This window comes from Megascapheus bottae, chromosome 9, assembly GCF_031878675.1.
Source record: "Megascapheus bottae isolate mThoBot1 chromosome 9, mThoBot2.hap1, whole genome shotgun sequence".
In the NCBI taxonomy this organism is placed as follows: Eukaryota; Metazoa; Chordata; class Mammalia; order Rodentia; family Geomyidae; genus Megascapheus; species Megascapheus bottae.
The window spans coordinates 55,344,720-55,368,123 of NC_143517.1; the positions used below are offsets into that span (position 1 = coordinate 55,344,720).

General features: G+C 40.4%; 1 protein-coding gene across 2 annotated transcripts in view; it reads right to left on the reverse strand.

The window, feature by feature from the left end:
* Positions 1 to 335: 335 nt before the first annotated feature.
* Derl1 (derlin 1) overlaps positions 336 to 23,404 on the reverse strand; it is a 33,904-nt gene continuing 10,835 nt past the window's right edge. For both annotated transcript variants that reach the window (XM_090339336.1, XM_090339335.1), the window contains exons 2-8: positions 20,142 to 20,253; positions 12,288 to 12,352; positions 11,151 to 11,177; positions 10,327 to 10,422; positions 9,480 to 9,532; positions 6,927 to 7,037; positions 336 to 2,084 (exon numbers count right to left, since the gene is read on the reverse strand). In XM_090339336.1, the coding sequence (XP_090195462.1) occupies positions 1,946 to 2,084; positions 6,927 to 7,037; positions 9,480 to 9,532; positions 10,327 to 10,422; positions 11,151 to 11,177; positions 12,288 to 12,352; positions 20,142 to 20,253 (603 nt within the window). In that variant the 3' untranslated portion in view covers positions 336 to 1,945. The remainder of the gene's footprint in view (positions 2,085 to 6,926; positions 7,038 to 9,479; positions 9,533 to 10,326; positions 10,423 to 11,150; positions 11,178 to 12,287; positions 12,353 to 20,141; positions 20,254 to 23,404) is intronic.

Sequence of the window (23,404 nt, forward strand, 5' to 3'; positions counted from 1 at the left end):
CAGGCCCAAAGCTCAAGCCCCATGACCCACCAAAAAAAAAAAAAAAAGTCTCATGGACTTTTCTGCCTGGTTGGTTTTGAACTGTGATCCTAAGATTCCAGCCTCCTGAGTAGTGAGTAGCAAGGATTACAGGTATGAGTCACCAGCATCCTGATAAATTACACACTTTAATGTACCAATTTTACCAATGGGGGAGAGGAGCAGGAAAAACTCTGGCCCTCAGGCAGTCAGACTGATAAAAGCACTTACCGTTAGAATCCTCTTCACACAGGACTTTCCATCATTCAGCATTGAGTATAATGTATAAAATGTAATAGAAAATATGGCTTCTATAATTTTACAAGTACATTTTATTAAAGCCACAGGTCAACAGGGGAACATGAAAATTTAGATTCAGACAATCCTCATCTGCTATTTTACCATACAAATTAAATATGAAGAGGTTCACACAAACTTTATTAAAGGTGAAGAGCTCTTTTCAAACTCCCATTTCCCAGAATAACACACATCACAGTTTAATAAAGGGGAAAGGACAGTCATACTGTTAGAGCACAATTCCTGAAAAAGAAATGACTAAAATGTTCAAAACCTACTCAAGCATGATAGCCATTCCCAACAGCTCCCAGCAGTCTGCTTTCAGAGTAAAGCATAAAGTAAATGTATGAAAACACTGTAGCCTTCAGAAAACTTTATTTGGTGATGAGCTGAGCTCCAATGGAAAGAGCCCACCTACTGAAAAGGGAGCTATGGGTATTCAAGCTGGTCTGACTTAAAAAGCATATACATTCATGACTCAAAATTATAACAGAGACCTTTAGACGCAAATGATTCTAAAGCCATTACAACCCCTAATTATGTGTGATTCACTCAGATGTGCTTAGATTAGCTTTAAAAACTTAGCCACATATAAAAGAACTATACTTCCCTCACAATTAATGCTTAACAAAAAAAAAAGGGGGGGGGGTAAGAGGTGTCAAGGAAAAATTCATTTCAATCATGCCTGAGGTTATTCCCTCCACCTACTAAACTCAACACACATCCATGGAGTCCACGGCCAGAAGACCTCACAGGCCCCAGAGGCCAAAGTGATCTTGGTTACCTCCAAACACAACGCAACTCCTCTGGGCACACAAGCCAGTGTGCCCTGCTCAGGAAGCACTGAGGGGTCATGTCCACCACAGTTTCAACCTAACCTCTGCTTCAGAAGCAACTCCACTAGTTTCCATCATTCACGGAAAAAAGCCTAGCAACAACCCTGGGATTCGTGACTGACCAGGCACTCACTGACTCAACGGTGCTTCTTTTTTATAAAAAAACATCTGACGAGGTGGTAAATGGTGGCAACTGCGGTCAGGTAGACACAATTGCTTCATCCACTCCGTCAGTCTTCTCCATTCTGCCACTAAATGGGGAAAGCAACTGTGTGTGTTCTCTGTGACCAAGCTTTGGCAAGTCAATAAATACAAGTCTGTCAAAGGCAGAATCATTATGATAGGCAGCTTCCCTGGGCGCATCTCTGGAAGCTAGGAAAGGAAGGAGGCATGTGTGCAGGAAGAGAGAGGACTCCTTCGACAGGCTTTGGTAACCCAAGCCCAGGCGCCCAGCTTGGGGGCAGCAGATGAGCCACTGCTGAAAACCCATTATTCAGATGGAAAGGGAAGGAAAGAAGACACCAAAAAAAAAAAAAAGAGTCAGTTTTGAAATTTGGATGATTGATATTTGTTCTTCATAGCAGTAAAGACTTGAATGAGAATCATGAAACTTGAGGAACACTTGTATTTTCCTTCAGGACTTAAAAGGATTTTTGTCTCATACTGAAAGACTACATTCAGTGTGGGTCAGGTCCAAGAGCAGCAGGAGGACTCGGTCACTAGGCAACCCAGCACTGGGAGGAACCATCGTGTGAGTGGAGTGCCTGACAGGCAGGCAGGCCAGAGGCTGCTCCTCACTGGTCCCCAAGACGAAAGCCCTGGCCCCAGTTGTGTCTCCTGCCTCCGCCATCCTGATCAGCAGCTCGCCTCATGCTAGCAGGGGGTACACCGAATCCTGACACCCCTCCTCTCCTGCTGGGCAGCCAGCGGTACCTGGAGCACAGAAGGGGAAACAAAGGCAGAGAAGAGGACAAGGTCACTTCCACACCATTTCCTCTCCTAGATGTATGTTACCAAGGCACCTGTCATGTTGAAAGAAGCCAGAGACATGTCTTACTTAGCTCTGCTTTTTCAGAATACTTAGTGCAGAACCCCCACTACAGATGGCACTTGCTTTTCCTGCGCCTTAACTTTATCAAGCTTTCAGTTAAATTCACGCTCTAAACAGTTTTTTACTGATTATGAAAGCAATTCATGCAGAACAGTATGGAAACAAAAAGATTACACCCACAACTCACAGCCAGAATGAACGACCAAAAGCATCTTAGTGTATCTAAACATGGCTCAAACGGAATCAAAGAACACAAAATAAATTCACTTTCAGAAGACAAATCCGCAAACTGTAAGCCTTCAACTCGAGACCCTCCTGCCTCTAGCTGAATCCATTGAGGGATCATGAGAAACAAGGCTTTCTGTCTTGAAGGTAGAAGGGTATGTGTGTGCGTGTGTGCATGTGTGCATGTATGCGTGCGTGTGTGTGCGTGTGTGTGTTTAAAGATTACTCATCATCTTTCTTTCCATCTCACATATGGTGGGAAACTGAGGTTGAAAAGGGTTACATGATTTGATTTCTCTTTTCACAAATTAATAAACTGGAGTCTCAGAACAGTGAAGCAAATGTGGTCCTAAGTCTATGCTCTCAATAGTACATTACAACTATTTCTTCCTTGCCTAATTTTGGCAAATTAAAATGTATTTAAACCTATGATACTTTGCTTGAAGGAAAATAGTAAGAACTGATACCTCTGCTAGGCACTGGTGGCTCATGATTGTAATCCTACTCAGGAGGCTGAGACCTGAGAATTGCAGTTCAAAGGCAGCCCAGACACTAAAGTCCATGAGACTCTTATCTCCAATTAACCATCAGAAATTGGAAAGTGGCACTATGGCCCAAGTAGTAGAGTATTAGCCTTGAGCTGAAGAATTCAGGGACAGAACCCAGGCTCAGAGTTCAAGTCCCATGAACGACCAAAAACAAACAAAACAAGCAAAGGTATACCTCAAGTGACAGTATGTCAGTTGTGAACAAAAATATTGAACAAGAGCACAAGGCCCAGAGTTCAAGCCTCTGTTCTGGCATTTAATTAATTAAAAAATACTCTGAAGAAAGCAAGGGAAGGGGTGATCATTAACCTGACTTGTATAACTACTCTACCTCACTTTTATAGTAACAATAAAAAAAATATTTTAAAACACTCTGAAGCACTCAAGAGTTAACCATGTGAGGTGACTTTCCACTCCTAAGCCTGACAAGAACATTACCATTCAACATGCAGTTACTTACCTGACACGAGGCACTGCCTGTTTATGAACTCATCAGAGCTCCACAACAAACCCAGGAGCAGGACACTACTACCGCAGCCCCACTTACTTTAGTGAGAGCCCCAAAGGCATTAGACAAATGGAGGGAGGGAAAGAAATGTTACCATGAGACAAGGTTTTCCTTGCTAAAGTAGCCCGGGCTGACTTTGCACTCCTGCCTTTGGAGTAGCTGGAATTACAATCGTGTGCCATAGCACCCAATCATTACCCTGTTTTACAAGCAAGCTGATGAAAGACTAAGTGAAATTCTTCAAAAGTGACAGCAGTCAAACCTGATTCTCACTGCCTGGCTCTAGAGCTGACACACTGCACTCTTTAGTATATATTCTTTTTTTTTTTTTTTTTTTTTTTTTTTTTGGCAGTCCTGGGCTTGAGCTCAGGGCCTGAGCACTGGCCTTGGACTTTCTCAAGGCTAGCGCTCTACCACTTGAGCCTCAGCACCACTTCTGGCTTTTTTCTATGTATGTGGTACCGAGGAATCGAACCCGGGTCTTCATGCGTGCTAGGCAAGCACTTTAACGACTAGGCCAAACTCCCGGCCCCTCTTTAGTATATATTCTATGCCTCCTGAGTAGAATGGAGGAAGATAGGAGCTAATAGATGACCAGAGTCCTCAACTGCTTCTGTTCGCCTAAAACCTTCATGCTTTCACTCCCCTTACTTTCATTTTCTTTTTGTGTTACTGGAGCTGAAACAGTCTCAAGCACTCTACTACTTGAACCAAGGTCTGTAGTCCTTTTGCTTTTATTTTTTTTCAGGTAAGGTTTTGTACTTTTGACTCAACTGGCCTCAATGTTTATTAATTTCCAGAGTAGCTGAGACGATGGGTATGTGCTACTACACCCTGCTAGTTTCTGACACAGGCACCTTTCTAACGTCTGTGTGGACAGGCCTAGAATCATAGTAACCATACCTTTGCAGTTGGGATTAAGTAGTTGGGATCATAGGCATGAACCATCATGACTATAACTCTTTTAAGCAGAAAATTAACTATATGGAAGAAAACAGAACTACCTTTATAAATGGAATGCAGAATATCAATCATCTGAGAACTCTTCACCTCCTCAACTCCTCTCTCTTAAACACAAACAAAACCAAGCACAGTAGTGCATATCAGTAATTCCAGAACTCAGGACACTGAGGTAGAAGTGTATCAAGTTTTTTATCAGGCTACTGTCACCAATTTATTTTTATTTCTTTCTTTATTTTTGTGGGTCATAGGGCTTGAACTCGGGCCTGGGCACTCTCCCTGAGCTCTTCAGCTCAAGGCTACCACCCTACTACCCCTTGAGCCACAGTCCCACTTCTTCCCGTTTTCTAGTGGTTAACTGATGGTAAGAGTCTCACTGTCTTTAGTGCCCGAGCTGGCTTTGAACCATGGATCCTCAGATCTCAGCCTTCAGCTAGGATTACAGGCGTGAGCCACCATGCCCAGCTCCTGTCACCAATTTTTTGTTGTGATTGTGGTTGTCAGTCAGTTGTGGGACTTAAACTCTGGGCCTGGGTGCTATCCCTGAACTCTCCAGCTCAAGGCTAGCTCTCTACCACTTGGGCCAGAGAACCACTTCCCATCTTCTGGTGGTTAAGTGGAAATAAAGAATCTCATGGACTTTCTTGCACGTGGGCTGGCTTTGACCTAGAATCCTCAGATCTCAGCCTCCTGAATAGCTAGGATTACAGGCATAGCCACCAGCGCCCAGCCTCTAATTTTTTTTTCTAAATTCAGCCTTAACACTAAATTCAAACACTGAATGAAACAATCTCTATGACTACTTGTACAATAATATTTTTCCAAAGTACATAATAAAACAGAACAAATGAAAAAGGCCATACTATGGATATTTTGCTTTGCTTCTTACTCTAAGACAATAACAGAAGCCAGTTCCATTACTTAAGTAAATGGTGAAATTAAATGCAAGTAATTAGTATAAAAAGATACCCAATTATACATAATCAACAAAAATTTATGGTAATTTCAAAGCAGTTACTGCTTTTGCAAAGAGCTACATTTTGTCATCTGATCTTTATGCAAATGTTAACAGAAGGGCTTCCAACAACAGAGAAAGCTCAAGTGGGAGGCAGGCTCCAGGGGTCTGCTGATTCTGCCATGAGAGTCCTGGACACTGCTGTCCATAACCGAGAAATATATATGAGCCCTTAAGTCAGAAAACAGCCACTTAAAGTAAAATAACTGTTGGGTGGCCTCCAAAGCACAAGCTTTTTGTAAGTTGGTACATCTGCCATTCTACTCAATAACCCTAGATCAGAAATCCAAGCCTGCTGTTATTATATCCTTTGATAATTAGAAAGCAGATTGGTCATTTGTCTGTCTTGTTTAGCTATTTTTTCAACCTGAAGGCAACTCCACACTCAGAAGAGAAACAAGTTTTTTATTCTCTTAAATTAAAAAAAAAAAAATCAGACACCTAACAATGTATTTTTCAGTATTTTATAGTCTACAATTAAAAAGTCCTCTATAAATATGTACAGAGGGAGTTTTACTTAAATTTTACTGCTTTCACTAACCCATTAGGAAAATGACAGAACTACAAAACATTAAAATAAGCAAGATGCAAAAGGGGTGACTTTGGGGGAAGTTGATTTTTGTTTTATAAGGCCTTAAATGCAAGCGATTATTACATATCCCTGACATGAGATTATTAGGCATAATTGTCAGGCAGGCTGTGACATCCAGATGGTGATTTAACTGGTCCCTTCATGAACAGCCTTTTGCTTAGCTGACAGAATGGCCATGCTACTTACATACTCGACTTTTTTGTGTGAGCACCACTTCTCAGCTCGTCAGCCCCCACCCCCATCCCTCACATTAGGAAAATGGCACATGGCTCTAGTTTGCTGAGTACCTACCATTGTGCTCCCAACAGTCCGTGAGATGGGGGAGCCCCTCAACCTACTACTCACTAGGAGCTTTCCCAATAACTCAAAAAGCAGATAACGAATAAGCATAATCCCAAAGGGTTGGACCTACGCAAACTTTAAGTCTCTCATTTTAACTTTCAATAGTCCTACAAAATTTCTAGTCTGCAATATGCAAACCTAAGCATGTAGGCATCTGTAATCCCAGCACTCAGGAAGATCTCAAGTTCAAGGCTAGACTACACTACATACATAGCAAGACCCTATCTCATTAAGATAACAGTAAGATTTTGAAACTGCCATGTAATGAGCTAATTTGGGTAAAACTGGTTTTCCAAGAAAAGGCATTCTCTTTTTCTAGACCCCCACCCTGCTGCTTAGCACCCTGGAGTTGCAATGGGCACCTCACAGTACTCAATGGCTTAGGCCACGTGGCTTCGCTGCCTGGCTTCTCTAACTGTATGACCGCACCAAGTCTTTGACTCACTCACATTTCTCTCTTAAAAAACATAGTAAATAAACTCCTTGAGACTACAGACAACATGAGAACTATTCAGAGAGGGAGAGAACACTTACAAAAACTGAGGTGTAGATAGAAAATTCCTTCCGCCCAAGTCCATTGGGTATCTGAACATTAGGAAGAAATAAAGATGTCCAACAAGATTTCCAATTAGCTCATTGATTACCCTGCAAACAGAGAACCAAATTAGCTTAAAGCCACTCAAGTAGTAAGTGAGATATACCAACTTTTAACTATTAGCATAAGGAAGCAGACTTTCCCTAACCCATTACACTGCTGAAGGCTGTGTGACAGCTTACAGTAAGCCCTGACAGTATGAGTGACAAACACACTCTAAGAGATAGGGAAAATCAGGCCTGGTGAGCCAGTGGTCCCTCTGATATCCTTCAAACCTCTGCCTGTTCTCAGAAGATTGTTTTGGCTACTTCCTACTGCAGGAGTTAGAGAAACCGTAAAGTCAACTTCTGAATTCTTTCAGTGCTGTATTTATAAAACAGAAGCAAACATATGCAGGGTACAAGAGAAGAGCATGGCTGGGGCCAGGAGTTTGGCCTAGTGGTAGAGTGCTTGCCTGGCATGTACAAAGACCCTGGTTCCATTCCTCTCTACCACATGCACAGAAAAAGCCAGAAATGGTGCTGTGGCTCAAGTGGCAGAGTGCTAGCCTTAGGAAAAAGCCCAAGGACAGTGTTCAGGCCCTGAATTCAAGCCCCAGAACTGGCAAAAAAAAAAAAAAGAAGAGCATGGAAGTGATGGCAAGACAGACAATAAATGGCTACTCTCCACTGCACACTTCAGTGTGAGACACCACAGAGATTATTTAGGAAAGCTGGTCCACACCCTGCATCCTAAAATAAATGATGACCTGCTTCAGGTTTCCCAGGGCTAAAATTCACACAATTTCATGGATCCACTGCTACTATTATATATCCGTCTTTGTCTTCACCTGTAAACCTGCCTCCTGCCAGGGCAGTTCATCATCTGCAGACTCCTCAAGTCTACCCTTCTGGGTGGAAGACCAAGCAGTTTTTTTGTTTCTTTTGGCCAGTCTTAGGGCTGGATCTCAGGGCCTAGGCACTGTCCTTACTGTCCTTGAACTTTCTCAAGGCAAAAGCTCTACCATTGGTGCCACAGCACTGCTTCCAGCTTTCTCTGTATATGTGGTTATCAAGGAATCAAATCCAGGGCTTTGTGTATGCTAGGCAAGCGCTCCGCCACTAGTCCACACTCTTGGCCTGAGCAAGCAGCTTTATCAAGCTCTGAACATGCTACACTCTAAAAAAAGGTCTATCTGGTCAATTCATTCACTTCTCACCTATTGACTTGAGGAAGGACTCAGGATCATGCATAGCAAACATCAGATATGAAGAACTTGTAACATTAGGATCTACTAGATTCTTAAAACTATTTTGTAAAGTAATAAATGAGAGCTTGGGCCAGCAGTTTGGTCTAGTGGTAGAGTGCTTGCCTAGCATGCACAAAGACCTGGGTTCGATTCCTCAGTACCACATGCATAGGAAAAAACCGGAAGTGCGATGGCTCAAGTGGTAGCGCTCTAGCCTTGAGAAAGCCCAAGGACAATGCTCAGGCCCTGATCTCAAGCCCCAGGACTAGCAAAATCAATCAATCAATAAGTAAGAGCTCTAGAATAGCTACATCTTGATGACCTTGTTTTAACATTCTCACTGGAAATATAAAAAAAATTCCTTAAGTCTCATGCCTAATTCTAAACAAAGACTAAAACATCAATTAACTTGAAAAACAAAGCTCAAAAATAGTGTCCTAGCACTGAGTTTAAGATTCACAAGGATATATATATATATATATATATATATATATATATATATTTGTGTGTGTGTGTGTGTGTGTACACACAAATTTACAAAATTACTTCTGAGCCTGGCACAGTAACTCACAGTGGTAATCCTAGTTACTCAAGAGGCTGAGATCTGAGGATCAAGATTCAAAGCCAGCCCAGTCACAAAAGGACCTGAGACTCTTATCTCCAATTAACCTCTAGAAAATGAGAAGTGGAGCTTGGCTCAAGGGTAGGGCAGTAGCCTTGAGCTAAAGTGCTCAGAGACAATGCCCAGGTCCAGGGGTAAGGTGGTAGCCTTGAGCAGAAGGGCTCAGGGACAGCACCCAGGCCAAGTTCAAGCCCCATTACCCATTAAAAAAAAAAAAACTACTTCTGAGAACATATGTGTAACAGTGAGCAATTTCCAAAGCATTCTAGCATTCTTTAAAACACAAAATGTAGTAATTTCATAAATAGCTTTTTGAAGTTAACACAGATTAGATCTCAGATATAAATTAGGTCTGTATTTGCCCAAGTATGTATATAGACAATGAATCCAGAAGTACATGCTTATTCAAACACACACACTATATCTACTAATAAGCTAACAATCATAACCATCTAATGTTATGTGTGCCTAAGGCCCTGCAATTTAACCAATTACATTAAAATACAATTACCCTGAAAGTATAAGGTTCTAAGATCTCAATAGTGAATAGTTTTATAAAGTTATAAAAGATTAGAGAAAAAAGTTAATAATCCAAGTTTTCTAAGGATTGATGTTCAATTAAATAAACTGAATATTACTTACGAGCCTCCAATGATATAGTTGAATCCAAGAATAACCCAAGGTAAATAACAGGCCTAGGAAGAAATATACACACAAATGTGAACAGCCACACCTGAAGAGAATACAGCCAGAGGACTGAAATGGGGAAAGACCTACTGACAATAGCTTTACATAATTTTTTTTTTCAAGTTCACTGCAAAATTTTACAGATCAATGTAGAATCACTGCTACTGTACTTTTAAAAAGTCCCTATCTAAGCCAGGGGCACTGGTGGCTCTATACCTGTAATACTAGCTACTCAGGAGGCTGAGATCTGAAGATTGCAGCTCAAAGCCACTCCCAGCAAAGAGAACTTGGGACTGGCACCCTGAGTTCAAGCCCCATGACCAGCCAAAGGAAAAAAAAAAAAAAAGATCACGGTTCAAAGCTAGCCTGGGCAGGAAAGTCCATAAGACTCTTATCTCCAATAAATTATTCAGAAAGGGCTGGAAGTGGCGCTGTTGCTCAAGTGGAATAGCACTAGCCTTGCCTAAAAGCAGCTCTGGAACAGTGCTCAGGCCAGAGTTCAAAAAAAGATTTCAACTGTCAGGATTTCAGATAAGCATGCTTTCTTTTGTTTTTCTGACTCCCACACATGAGATCAGTCAGGAACACAGCCTGGAGAAGCCTGAGGTACGGAGGGGGAAGGAGAGCAACAGTGGTCAGCCAAGGACAATGTTGGCTCAGAGCTGGACTACAGAGAGAAAAGGGCTTGCTTATGGTACATTGCTCTGTAGTGACCTCTTCTGGATGAGCCAGAAAGTACATCTCTGGGCTAGAAAGGGATTTCTAGACAAATGACAAGTATTTCCCATCAAAGTAAAAGTACCTTAAATCGTGTTCCAAACCAAAATGATACAATCATGTCTCTGTTCAGCTGGGCCCAGACATACAGTACTGACATGATCAGAGGAATCATCAGCAGCTGCAAAAGAAGTCAACATGTCAACCAAAGCTCCAGGAGCATGGAGAAAGGAAGCTTGGCAGGAATTTACTGATTCACCTCTCCAAAACATTCTTGCACAAGTATTTAAAAGGCCAAACGATATACAACAGAGCAGAATTACAGACTGATCCTATTGTCATATAATGAATCCTACAAATCCTATAATAAAATACATTTTTTAGAATGATTCAGAAGTACAAATAAAGCTGTTATTTTCAAAATGTAGGCTTTACTAATTATGTATTCCATAATTTTTAGGGAATACATCGTCACACATGCATAACCAATGCATTATTTGTGCTCTCATGCGCAATTCCCCACCCCCCTTCCTTCCCTCCCTCTTCTTCTCCAATACCCCTCTTCTCTCTATAGTGCTGGAGAACTGGGCCCCAGGCCTCATGCATGTCAGGTGAAGCAAGCACTCTCCACTGTGCTACACTCCCAATCCCAACTTCTGCTATTCTCAGTGTCAAACATAATACAGAGCCACAAGTGAGCATAGCTCAAATAACTCATGTATGTAACTCATGTAAGTGAAATAACTCATGTAAGAGCTTCAAATATTTAACTGATTTAAGATATTCAAAATAATAGCTAACATTTGAAGTTCAGAATAGCCCACTTAACCACTTAATAGGATTTCAATGTCTATCAAAAAACTTAATTGTGAGCCTGAAGCATATCAAATACAATAAAGAGACACTTACCTGCATATCCATTGCTAAGCCAGTAATCTTGATTTACAAAGTTAAAGATCCAACATAAAATAGATAGGACTGGGAAAGGGGGAAAAACAGAAGGAGTGACACTGACCAAGATGCAATGAACTCATATTCTGATTGTTGAACCAAAACATCATTATACAACTACTAATTTAACCAAATTTAAAAAAAAAAATTCAAAGATCCAAGAAGTACCTCCGAAGCTGATATGCTAATTTCCCTCACAAGTTAATTTCACTGCATTGTTCTAAAGGAAAGTACTTCTTTTGTCATGCAGATTCCTCAATGATCTTTATTATGAACTCAGTCTACTAGAGCCTACTACAAGGTATGCACTCAGCATGCTGGGTCAGTGACCTGTGTCCTCTTCCCCAGCCTTACCATTTTTAGCATTTTGTCTTAAGTAGAATGAAAGACCTGTGCTTCTAAAACAATGATTCTGCTCAACACAACATCGTTGAAGTGCAATGGCTTCCATTTTCTCACTGCTGACCAAGTTGAAAAAAAAGCTGAATCCAGTAGCAACTGTGAGCTTACCAACTCTGCCAGGACTTGAAGAAGTCCCTTCTGCCATCTTCCAGTACCCAAAACAACCCTGCAGTTGGAAGGGTGCTAACAACCTCAGTGGATAAACAAACAGTACAGATGGACACCATCCAGGGTATTTTACAAAGGGACTGAATCACTACTTAGAACCCCTATAGACAAACAGCAACACAATAAAAAAATAATGCTGCTTGTAAATTAATTTTGTGACAAGAGCTGCAGATTTCAAAAGTTGTCTCATGGCACAAAATCTCTGTGCTTCACTTCACTCAGCAAGCTGTCACCCATGAGAACACAGAGAACTAAGAACATCAAGAGGAAACAATAATAAACCCAACCAAATGTGGAAAACTCCCACAGGGGCACCACTGAGTGTTAAAACTCAATGCCTATAGGATTTACTATAGCTTTTTTATTTTTTTAATAAATTGTTCTTAATTACTAATGAGTTTTAAAAAGAAAAAAAAAGCAAATATTGTAATTTGAACCTTTATAAGAATACTCTATTTCCCCAAACCTACAGGAAGGGGGAAGAGGGGGAAACTGGTTCATTTCAAGCCAAATACTCAAGGATACCACGATGCAAATCCAGTTAAAGAGAAGCATAAATAAATAGTCTGCTGGCCTTCCATCAAAAGCTCCTAGGAACAAAAATAAGCCAAATGTCAGGGTCCAGAGCTTTAGAGCAAAGTATGGAGATAAATACTTTTAAAAACTTGAGGATTACAGGCCTGAGCCTCAGGAGGTTGAGATCTGAAGATCACGGTTCAAAGCCAGCCCCAGTACTACTAATTGGAGACTCTTACCTCCAATTAATCACTAGAAAACAGAAAGTGGGGCTGTGGCTCAAGGGGTAGGGTTCAAGCCCCATGTCACACACACACACGCACGCACACACGCACACACGCACAAACTTTAGAGAAAAACAAATGATAGTTTAGAAACCACTCCCATCAAAAAAGTGAATTAATATTGCTGTTGTTAGCTATGGGCTTTGAATTCTGGGCCTGGGCGCTGTCCCAGAGCTCTTCAGCTCAAGGCTAGTGCTCTACCACTACAGGTTTTCTGGTGATTAATTGGAGCAAAGAGTCTCAAAAGATTTTCATGCCTGAGCTGGCTTTGATCCTCAATCCTCATATCTCAGCCTCTTTAGTAGGATTACAGGCATGAGCCATTGGTACCCAGCTTTGTGATTTTTTTTTCTTTTGGTCATGGGCTTGAACTCTGGGCGGGCCTGCACCCTATCCCTGAGCTCTTCAGCTCAAGGCTACCACCCTACCCCTTGAGCCATAGCGCCACTTCTGGTTTTCTAGTGGTTAATTGGCGATAAGAGTCTCAGGATCTTTGGTGCCCCAGCTGGCTTTGAATCGAGATCCTCAGATCTCAGCCCTCTAGGGTTACAGGCATGAGCCACTGCAGCCAGCTATGAAATTTTTTAGTATCACGCCAATGAAGTCGTCAACCAGTCAATGAGTTAATATAAGATTAATTTATGTATTCCAGGAAGTTACATATTCTGCCTGCCACAGGCTAAAGGAAGACTCAACAAGGGAGTCAATTCCAGAGCTCCTGAGCCCTGTCCCAAACACCAATGAGTTCCCCATGAATTCCTTCATGATCTTCTAGTCCTTCCTACAGGTTCTCTATCCTGACCCATAAATGTATGTTTCCTTTTCTTATTTCAGATCTTTGTACTCTCTCTTACCTTTTCTGCTCAAGGCTAGTGCTCCATCATGTCTAGGGTTTTTGTTTTGAGCTTTTTTGTTTTTTGTTTTTGCTGGTTAACCAGCAAGAGATCAAGAGTCTAATCCTTAGTTCTCAGCCACCTAAAATCACAGGAGCTTCTGTGCCTTAAGGACCTAGCATAGACATTTTTTTAAATTGTTGGGATACAGTTACATTCATCAGGTAGTGGGTGCATTACTTCTCACACATTGATACCCCTCCCTTTCTCATGTTTTTGTCCCCATTTCTCATCACCAACCCCCCCCCTCAATCATCTTGTTTTTCCCCCCTTCCCTTCCCTATTTCAAATAAACAAATAAACATATATACAATATACCAGGTAACAAAGTCAGATACAGTAACAATATGAGATTAACCATAAGGGGAAAAGAATAACATAGTACATTAAGAACAATCACCAAGACACATTTCATATAGGGAGAACTGAATTAATCCTGTCTCATATACTCTTGTCAGGAAGGAATCATGTCTGTTTTACTTACCATTCTATCACCTCCAGCATCACCATGCTTGGAGCTTATAATTATAATAATAGTTATTATTATTATTACTGTTACCAGTAGATACACCGAACTTTTTGTTGATCCGAGATATGTAGCAATTCAGCAGGAGTCCCCATCCTAACAGAGGAAAATGAAGTGGGTACAAGCCCTCATAACCTCTGTGCACTTTCTACAGATGATCAAAGTTATGTGGTTGTTAGAAGTCTAGCTTAATCTTCTTGTCACTGTACCAGTGGCCAGGCTCTGCTTTCTTAGCAGACAGTACAATAAAAAAAATGCCTGCTAGATCATGCTACTCAGTATACACTATGTGGAAAATAATCTATGTAACTTGTGGGCAGGAACAGGAGGGGAGAATTTGAGGAAAGCAAAGGAAGGAGCAATACTGCCCCCCCTAAGAATTATGTGCTAATTATCTGATTTATGAAATGGTACCCCCCCTGTATAATACCTTAATAATAGCAATAATATTAGGTATTGTTTTAATTACCAGCTTTTCTGCTTAAGAAATATATCCACTCATTCATTCAGCCTTGTGGCATTTACATATAGATACTCCTAGGAAACTGCCACTTAAGTCAACATTTGGAAGATCCCAGCATGCCATCAGTTTTCCCCTGTCCCTTCACACAGGGTAGTTCACCAGCCACCCCACCCATGTGGGATGGATAACTTTTATTTTTAATGCTAGTCCTGGACCTTGAATTCAGGTCCTAAGCACTGTCCTTGGGCTTTCTCAAGGCTAGAGCTCTACCACCTGAGCCACAGCACCATTTCCAGCCTTTTCTTTTTCTAAGTATGTGATACCGAGGAATTGAACCTAGGTCTTTGTGCATGCTAGGCAAGCACTCTACCACTAGGCCAAACTCCCAACCCTGGATAACCTGATTTCTATCAACACAAATCTGCTTTGATGCTTTTGTACTCACACAAATGGAACCATACAGAATCAACAAATAAAATTTATACTTTTTTTTTACTTTACATACCATCTAAATTGTTGCTTGAAGAAACAATATATTTATATTTCGTTTTTTCACTGTTATTATAATGGTGATATAAAAAGGGGTTAGAGTTACGTAAGTCAGGTAAAAAGTACATATCTTTTTGGATATTCTTTTTGTTGTTGTTGTTTAAACTGCGCAATATCCTATGGGAGGATTATATTAATTCATCCAGTATTTTGTTTAAAGCATTTGAATGTTGTCTTGGAAATAAAGCTATACATCACTTGAAAAAAAAATTGCAAGCTTTCTCATCTGAGGATGGTTTCTAATGCCTTCAGTTGGATGACTTAAAGCATAGTTAAGACTGTGTGAGGTCACTCTAGCTAACATTCTCTTTCATCCCTCCACATCACCCACCATCACATGATACAACTAACCTAAAATTTTTTTAATCCTAAAATTGTCAGACAGGCAAAGGCTTTCTAAAAGAAAAGGGCTTCCTACACCTTTCTTTTTTTTTTTTTTTTGCCAGTCTTGGGGCTTGAACTCAGGGTCTGAGCACTGTCCTTAGGTTTTCTTGAGGCTACAACTCTACCACATGAGCCATAGCACCACTTCTGGCTTTTTCTATGTATGTGGTTACTAAGGAATTGAACCCAGGTCTTCATCTATGCTAGACAAGCACTCTACCACTAGGCTAGACTCCCAGCCCCTTCCTACTCATTTTTATTTCTCTCATTATTCAAAGACAATCTTCAAAACTAGGAAAAGAATAATTAGTGCTGGAGGATCACTGAGATGAGTGAGAGCTTCGAGTTCAACAAAATTAGATTTTAATAATAGCTGTGCTGCTCTGATGAACTCCTGGCTTTGTGATTTCAAAGGATTTTCTAGATTAAGTACTTAAAGATAGTGTTAGCGTGCGCAGTGGCTCACATCTGAAATCCTAGCTATTCAGGAGGCTGAGATCTGAGGATTGAGGTTCAAAGCCAGCCCAGGCACTAAAGACAGTGAGATTCTTATCTCCAATTAACCACTAGAAAACAGGAAGTGGGGCTGTGGCTGTGGCTCAAAGGTAGGGCAGTAGCTTTGAGCTGAAGAGCTCAGGGACAGCACCCAAACCCAGAGTTCAAGCCTCATTACTCAAAAAAAAAAAAAAAAAAAAAGTATCACCATAGTGTCAAACTACTTGGCATGCTTGCCACTATAATCAACCAGTATCAAATTACAATCTTCCATTTTGAATCAGAAACCTCTGAAATAAGCACTTAAATATGATACATTTAACAATTAAGCCAGACAAGAAAACATACAGGTGACAAACATTGTCAAAATGTTAACTTGAGGCTATTACAGTGGAGATGAAAAAAATCAAAGGGTAAATAAACGTGGCTTCCATCCTAGATGTCTAAGTTTCAAACAGCTTTCTGATCTTTGCAACATGTCACTGCTCAGACCACTATTTTTTTATCTGTAGAAAAAAAGGGTGATAGTGATTCCTCAAATTTCTTTCTATCCTAAAGTTCACAGGAGCATTATTCATAACACCCCAAATCAAAGGGATCTTAGTCAAGTGCTCACCAACAAATTAATAATCTGAATGTATTATATGCAAAAGAATAAAGTATCAACATATGCTATGTAGAAGAACTTTAAAAGATTCTTAGGCTAAATGAAAGAAGCCAATCAAAAATGCTATACAAGGGCCGGGAGTTTGGCCTAGTGGTTAAAGTGCTTGCCTAGCATGCACGAAGACCAGGGTTCGATTCCTTGGTACCACATATGTAGAAAAAGCTGGAAGTGGTGCTGAGGCTCAAGTGGTAGAGCCCTAGCCTTGAGAAAGTCCAAAGACAGTGCTCAGGCCCTGAGCTCAAGCCCAGGACTGGCAAAAAAAAAAAAGCTATACAAAATGTCCTGAACAGGCAAAATCATACCAAGTAGATGAGTGGCTGGCAGAGCCTGGGAGAGGAGATATTGAATGGGTTGGAAGGATGATGATGAAAGACAGTTGCTCTGGATCTTTCAGGGAATAATGAAAACATTCTGGTGATGGCCATTTTAACACCATGAATATATTAAAGACCGCTGAGTTGTACACTTCAAAATAGTTAAAATTAATTATATGTTATGAGAATTTAATCTCCATTTTTTTTGGGGGGGGCAGTCCTGGGGTTTAAACTCAAAGCCTGCATTTTTCTCAAGGCTAGTGCTCTACCACTTAAGGCACAGCACCACTTCCAGCTTTTTTTTGCATATGTGGTACCAAGGAATTGAACTCAGGACTTCATGCATGCTAGGCAAGTAACTCTACTACTAGACCACGCTCTTGACCCCATTGGTCCAAAAATTTTTTTTTAAGGCTCATTAACCTTTCTCTAGTCTGAATGTTCGACATTTTTCCCATAATAAAGTTTTACTACTAAAGAACTGGCAATATAGCTAGTTCTGGAAACTTGCCTAGCATGAGCAGAGCTCTCAGTTATATTCCTGGCAGGAAGGGAAAGCAAGAGTCAGGTTATAACAGCAGAGGGGGAATGCTAAGAAAGTCATCATCACATATGATTGGAAATACAGAGATGGAAAGCATGTATTTTAGTAGATGTATAAGCCTCCCCACTACCACTGACTTGGTGGTCAAAGCCTGTGTTCCCTGTCTAGATACTTCCCTTCCTTAAAACTTGTTCTTTCTCTATAAAAATCAAGAAGTGGGCTAAACCCTTCTCAACAGTTATAGTCTATAACCCTATATAGTATTCCAGTACAAAGTAATATAATGTTTGCTTTCTTTCTGTTTTTGTTTGTTTGTTTGCCAGTCCTGGGCTTCCTCCACTCAGGGCCTAGGCATTGTTCTTGGATACTTTTTGTTTAAGGCTAGTGCTCTACCACTTGAGCCACAGCACTACTTCTGGCCTTTTCTATATATATATACATATATATATATATATATATGTATATATATATATGTACTGAGGAATTGAATCCAAGGCTTTGTGTATACTAGGAGAGCACTCTACCACTAGGCCAAACTCCTGGCCTCTTCTTTCTCTTTTCAAGGGAGGTAATCAGGGTCTCCTTATGTAACTTAAGGCTGGACTCAAATTCACAATCTACCTGCCTCAACCTACCAAATGCTGGAAACTATAGGCTTGAATCACATTCAAATGGTTACTTCTAATTCAATTTAAGAAAAAGTTGTATTTGACACCAAGTGCCCGCTGTACTATGTCCTTGCTGTTAGGAGACTGACTGATTCATAACTTCCAAACACGAGTAATGACAGACTAACAATCCATAGTTTTATTAAAACCCTGAAGTCACCTACCTTTACCAAACCAACTAAACTTTGCCTATTTTGACAGTGTACCAATGTAGCTTCTTGTGAACCTACTCAAAATACCACTTTAAATATTGTAGAAAATAACAATTCAGTATGACACCTTTAAGAAAAAAGAATTTTTTTTTTTTTGGCCAGTCTTGGAACCTGAACCCAGGGCCTGGGCACTATTCTTGGACACTCTTTGCTCAAGGGTAGCAACCTGACACTTGAGCTACAGCACCACTTCTGTCTTTTTCTGTACATGTGGTACTGAGGAATCAAACTCTGGGCTTCGTGCATGTTAGGCGAGTACTCTACCAGTAGGACAAACTCCCAGCCAAAGAAAACCATTTTAAAGACTATGAATACCATCACACAGGTAGTCATACCTCTACGAACTGCTATACTACTAAATCTCTACTGTAAGCCTATCTTTTTTTTTTTTTTTTTTTTTTTTTTTGGCAGTCCTGGGCTTGAGCTCAGGGCCTGAGCACTGTCCTTGGACTTTCTCAAGGCTAGAGCTCTACCACTTGAGCCTCAGCACCACTTCCGGCTTTTTTCTATGTATGTGGTACTGAGGAATCGAACCCGGGTCTTCATGCATGCTAGGCAAGCACTTTAACCACTAGGCCAAACTCCCGGCCCCTGTAACCCTATCTTATTCACAGATTGACTACACACAGCTCGGACCAAGCAGAGTCAAAAAATCAATTTTTTAGAAGTCAGATAAATTTCAAAACATTCTAAATCCCCATGCACGTGGCACAGCTCAGCTCAGCTGATGCAGGGATCTGAGAGTCCCACACAGCACTACATTTGTTTCAATAGTCCCATGGTCTGCTGAGTGCTTTTCTGTCTTAAATAAATGGTGCTTAAAAAATAAGGTAAAAGTTAATGTACTTAACTAAGCAATAAAGCAACAATCTGAGTTCTTTTGAAAGGTAGCAGTCTTTAACAGAAGTTGGGTGATGTTATGAAGGGAAAAAAAAATGAATCAAGCATCATCCAGAACACATTGAACTCTGGATACTGAGTATTCACAGTCTTTCCTCAATAGAGAGCTCTTTAGAACCAGACACTAGTAGATACCAAGGGTCTACTGTATATATTCTAAAACTGACCATTTGCATTAAACAGAAAAAGGTATATAGGCTTTTAACTGAATAACGTTGTGTTTCCAACCTTAATCAAAGAGAAGCACACATATACAAGCCCAATTTTACAGTAAAGGACAAGGAGAGCTCTGTGGTAAAAGTGAGTATAATTATCAAATTAAATGACATTCATTAAGGAGGTAGACAAAACGTGCAAACTTTGACCTCTTTTAGTTTCCATCCACAAAATAGCAACACTACTACTTTATGCCTCATGGGGTTGTGAAGATTAAAAACCAGGCTGGATGCGGAGGCACATTTGTAATCTCATTGTAATATACATATATGAACATACATATAACTTACACTGGAGGCAGGGACAAGGGGATTAGTACAGACAAAATTAATGAAATAAAAAGAGGGGGGAGGAGGGGAGGGAAAGCAGGAGAAAACAAGGGGGTGGGTAACAATGTTCAACAAGAATTGTACTTATTTCCTTATGTAACTATAACCTCTCTGTACATCGCCTCTACAGTAAGTTTTTTAAATGGCATACCTAATTATGAAAAACAAAAAGTAAATAAAATCATACAAGGGGGAAAAAAAAGAAAGAGAAGGAAGGAGGGGAAGAAAGAAAAGGAAGAGAGGAAAGGAAGGGTAGCTGGGGGAAGGGAGCAGCCAAATAGGAAAGCAAATAACATAAACAAGGAATGCAGTCTTGGCACAGTCAATATGCATGCACAGAAATTTTGCCATTTCCTCCAAATAAGTAAACATACGGTTCAGTATATTAGAAACACTTAAAATACTTATAAAGAACATACCTGCTTCAAGTCGTGTAGAATATTGATATAAGAAATATAAATTGACCAAATAAAGAAATCCAGTTCCTGGACCCACAGGGAAATAAAAGGTGGCAGTAAGCGGCCTCCAAATCTGTCCAGATCAAAATAAATAGAGCTGTTAGTTTCTCTACATCTGCTTATTTTACTTACTTAAGTAAACAAAATTAACCCTTGCAAAGCAATTTCAGTAGGAGCTACCAAAATGATTCCATCACCATAATTCAAGAAAGTAGCCGAAAACTTCAAGCCAATTACAACCACACTAATCTATAAAGTAAAGTAGTAAAAAGGCACCATAAAACAGGCAATAAATATTTCCAAACAAGATGAGGAAAAAAAAAGAAAAAACCTAATACAGTGTAAGTATATGGTCAGCATTTACTGATATCAGGCATACAAGTCTATGTCAAAAATGAAGTACAAAAACTTAATTAAGAGCCCCTCTAATTAAGAAAAGAATATGTTCCTCCCTAGTACTGCAAAAAAAAAAAGAATAAAAGGATGATAAACTCTTCAAAAATGTCACATTTAAAGGGCAAAAGTTTAAAAAAGACATTTAAAAAAATTCAAGTCAATTATGCTATTAATTGGAGATAAGAGTCTCAAGGACTTTAGTGCCCAGGCTGTGATATTAAGGAATCAAACCCAGGGCTTAATGTATGCTACTCTACCACTAAGCCACATTCCAAGCTCTGAAGTTTTCCTCTCACTGTAGACTTCTAGTTATTTATTTTGGGGGATATATGTATGTGTGTGTGCTAATATTAAGTCTTATGCCTGTACTGCCTGGGCTGGCTCTGAACCACAATATTTCAGTTTCAGTCTCAGTGTCCTGAGTACCTAGGATTACAAGTGTGAACCATCAGTGCTCAGCATTAAAACTTTTTTTTACAATGCCTCTTAGAAGTAACACCAGTATTATGATACATAACAACAATTATTAGTATAATCCTGAAATGAAATGAAAGCTGCCAGTTCACACTCCCTGCTTATGAAAAGCATGTTCCAATACTTAGAGGATCAAGTTCCAATTTGGGCTCATTAAAAAAATTAAAAAAAAAAAAAAAAAGCCAGACATGGCATGGTGGTTCCCACCTATAATCCTAGCTACTCAGGAGGCTGAGATCTGAGGATCAAAGTTCAAAGCCAGCCCTGGCACCAAAGGACCTAAGACTCTTATCTCAAATTAACTTCTAGAAAAGGGGACGTAGGGCTTGGCTCAAGAGTAGGGCAGTAGCCTTAAGCTGAAGAGCTCAGGGACAGCACCTAGGCTGAGTTCAAGTTCCATGCTCCACAAAAAAAAAAAAAAAGGCCGGGCACGGTGGCTCACACCTGTAATCCTAGCTACTCAGGAAGCTGAGATCTGAGGATCCCGGTTCCAAGCCAGCCTGGGAACTGAAGTCCATGAGACTCTTATCTCCAATTAACCATTAGAAAACCAAAGTGGTGCTATGGCTCAAGGAGTAGGGTGGTAGCCTTGAGCTGAAGACCTCAGGGACAAGGCCCGGGCCCAGAGTTCAAGCCCCATGATCAACAAAAACAGGAAAAAAAAAGAAAACAGGGCCTTGCAAACCTGGACCTGAATTAACTTTTTTCATCTACCCTACAACATTTTCTCTTGACTCCTGCATTCCTTACTGTATGGTGCTTGCAGATAAGGCTGGATTTAAAGTGGATTAAAAAGGTGCTTGGGGGCCGGGAGTTTGGCCTAGTGGTAGAGTGCCTGCCTAGCGAGCATGAAGACCTGGGTTCGATTCCTTGCTACCACATACATAGAAAAAGCCAGAAATGATGATGTGGCTCAAGTGGTAGAGCCCAAAGACTGTGCTCAGGCCCTGAGGTCAAACCCCAGGACTGGCAAAAAAAAAAAAAATGTGGTGAATATAATATAACCCTTCTATTAATCACAATAAAAAAATTATTTATAAAAAAAAAAGATGCTTGGTTAAGCAGGGTGCTGGTGGCTCAAACCTATAATCCTAGCTACTCAGGAGACTGAGATCTGAGGATTGTGGCTCAAAGCCAGCCCGGACAACACTAAAGTCCATGAGATTCTTACCTCCAATTAGCCACTAGAAAACAGGAAGTAAGCACTGTGGCTCAAGGGGAAGGGCAATAGCCTTGAGCTGAAGAGCTCTGGGATGGGCCCAGGCCCAGGCCCAGAGTTCAAGCCCCACAACAGAACCAAAAAAAAAAAAAAAAAAGTTATTGGTAAAAATTAAATGGATATGTGTGTGTGCATTACTACCACAATCTTTAGAGAAACTCTGGCTGACCTGGTTTTTACAAATTCATATTTAAACTACCCCCACATTCCTGTAAGTTACTCAAGGACTGATTTTAGAAAAGAATTCTGTTTTTTTCTGACTACATTTTCTCTCCCACTGATGACATAACACTATTTTTAGCCACTGTGTGCACCTGTTCTTTAGAAATCAGTGTCTGTCAAAATATCTCACTTCTCTCCCTGCTCATTAAGCTTACCCTTGAGTTATACTTGTGTTCACCTATCTAGGAGACATATTATTTTTGTATTGCTTTTAAATTATAATTTGAAAACATTAGGACAAAGCTCATCTCTTTAAAAGGATATAACATAATAACTTTTGTAATCTTCATAAATTCCCTTCTTTCCTCTGACATACAAACAAAATAAGGAATAAGGAATTGGCTTTATTCTCAGGACCATGAGGAGAAAGATACATTTTCAACTCTGGAAAGCCCAGTGGGCACCCAGGGCAACACAAAGAACCCAGCATTCACAGGCAGAGGATCATGTGCCATATTCTTGCCCAGGACTTTTGGAGAGCACTTCCTTTTGATTTCATAGCAACCTCAAGCCAGACACTTAATAAATGCAGTGTTTTCCTGAGAAAAGCTGAGCCCTGGAGTTTAATGATCCACCCAGACTTCCCTGCTTCATGAACACGGTAGGGCACATACATGTTCCTTGTACGTAACTCCTTCAATAAGAAGTATTAGTGTTTAGTTACTAGCCCAACAACTTGCTGGCATCGATTGTGACCATTCCTTAAGTAAAATCGCCCCAAACACTCACTTACACTGAGACAATGCTACCCAGTCTAAAGTGGATTTTTTTTAAACATTAAAATCAAAGACTTGTCCGAGATCTAAGGATCGGCTGGCTTAAAATTAGGAGTCTAGGGTCAGAGGCATGGCTCATGTGACAAGAGTACTAGCCAATGAGCAAAATAATCAGATACTGAGTTTAAGTCCAGGTC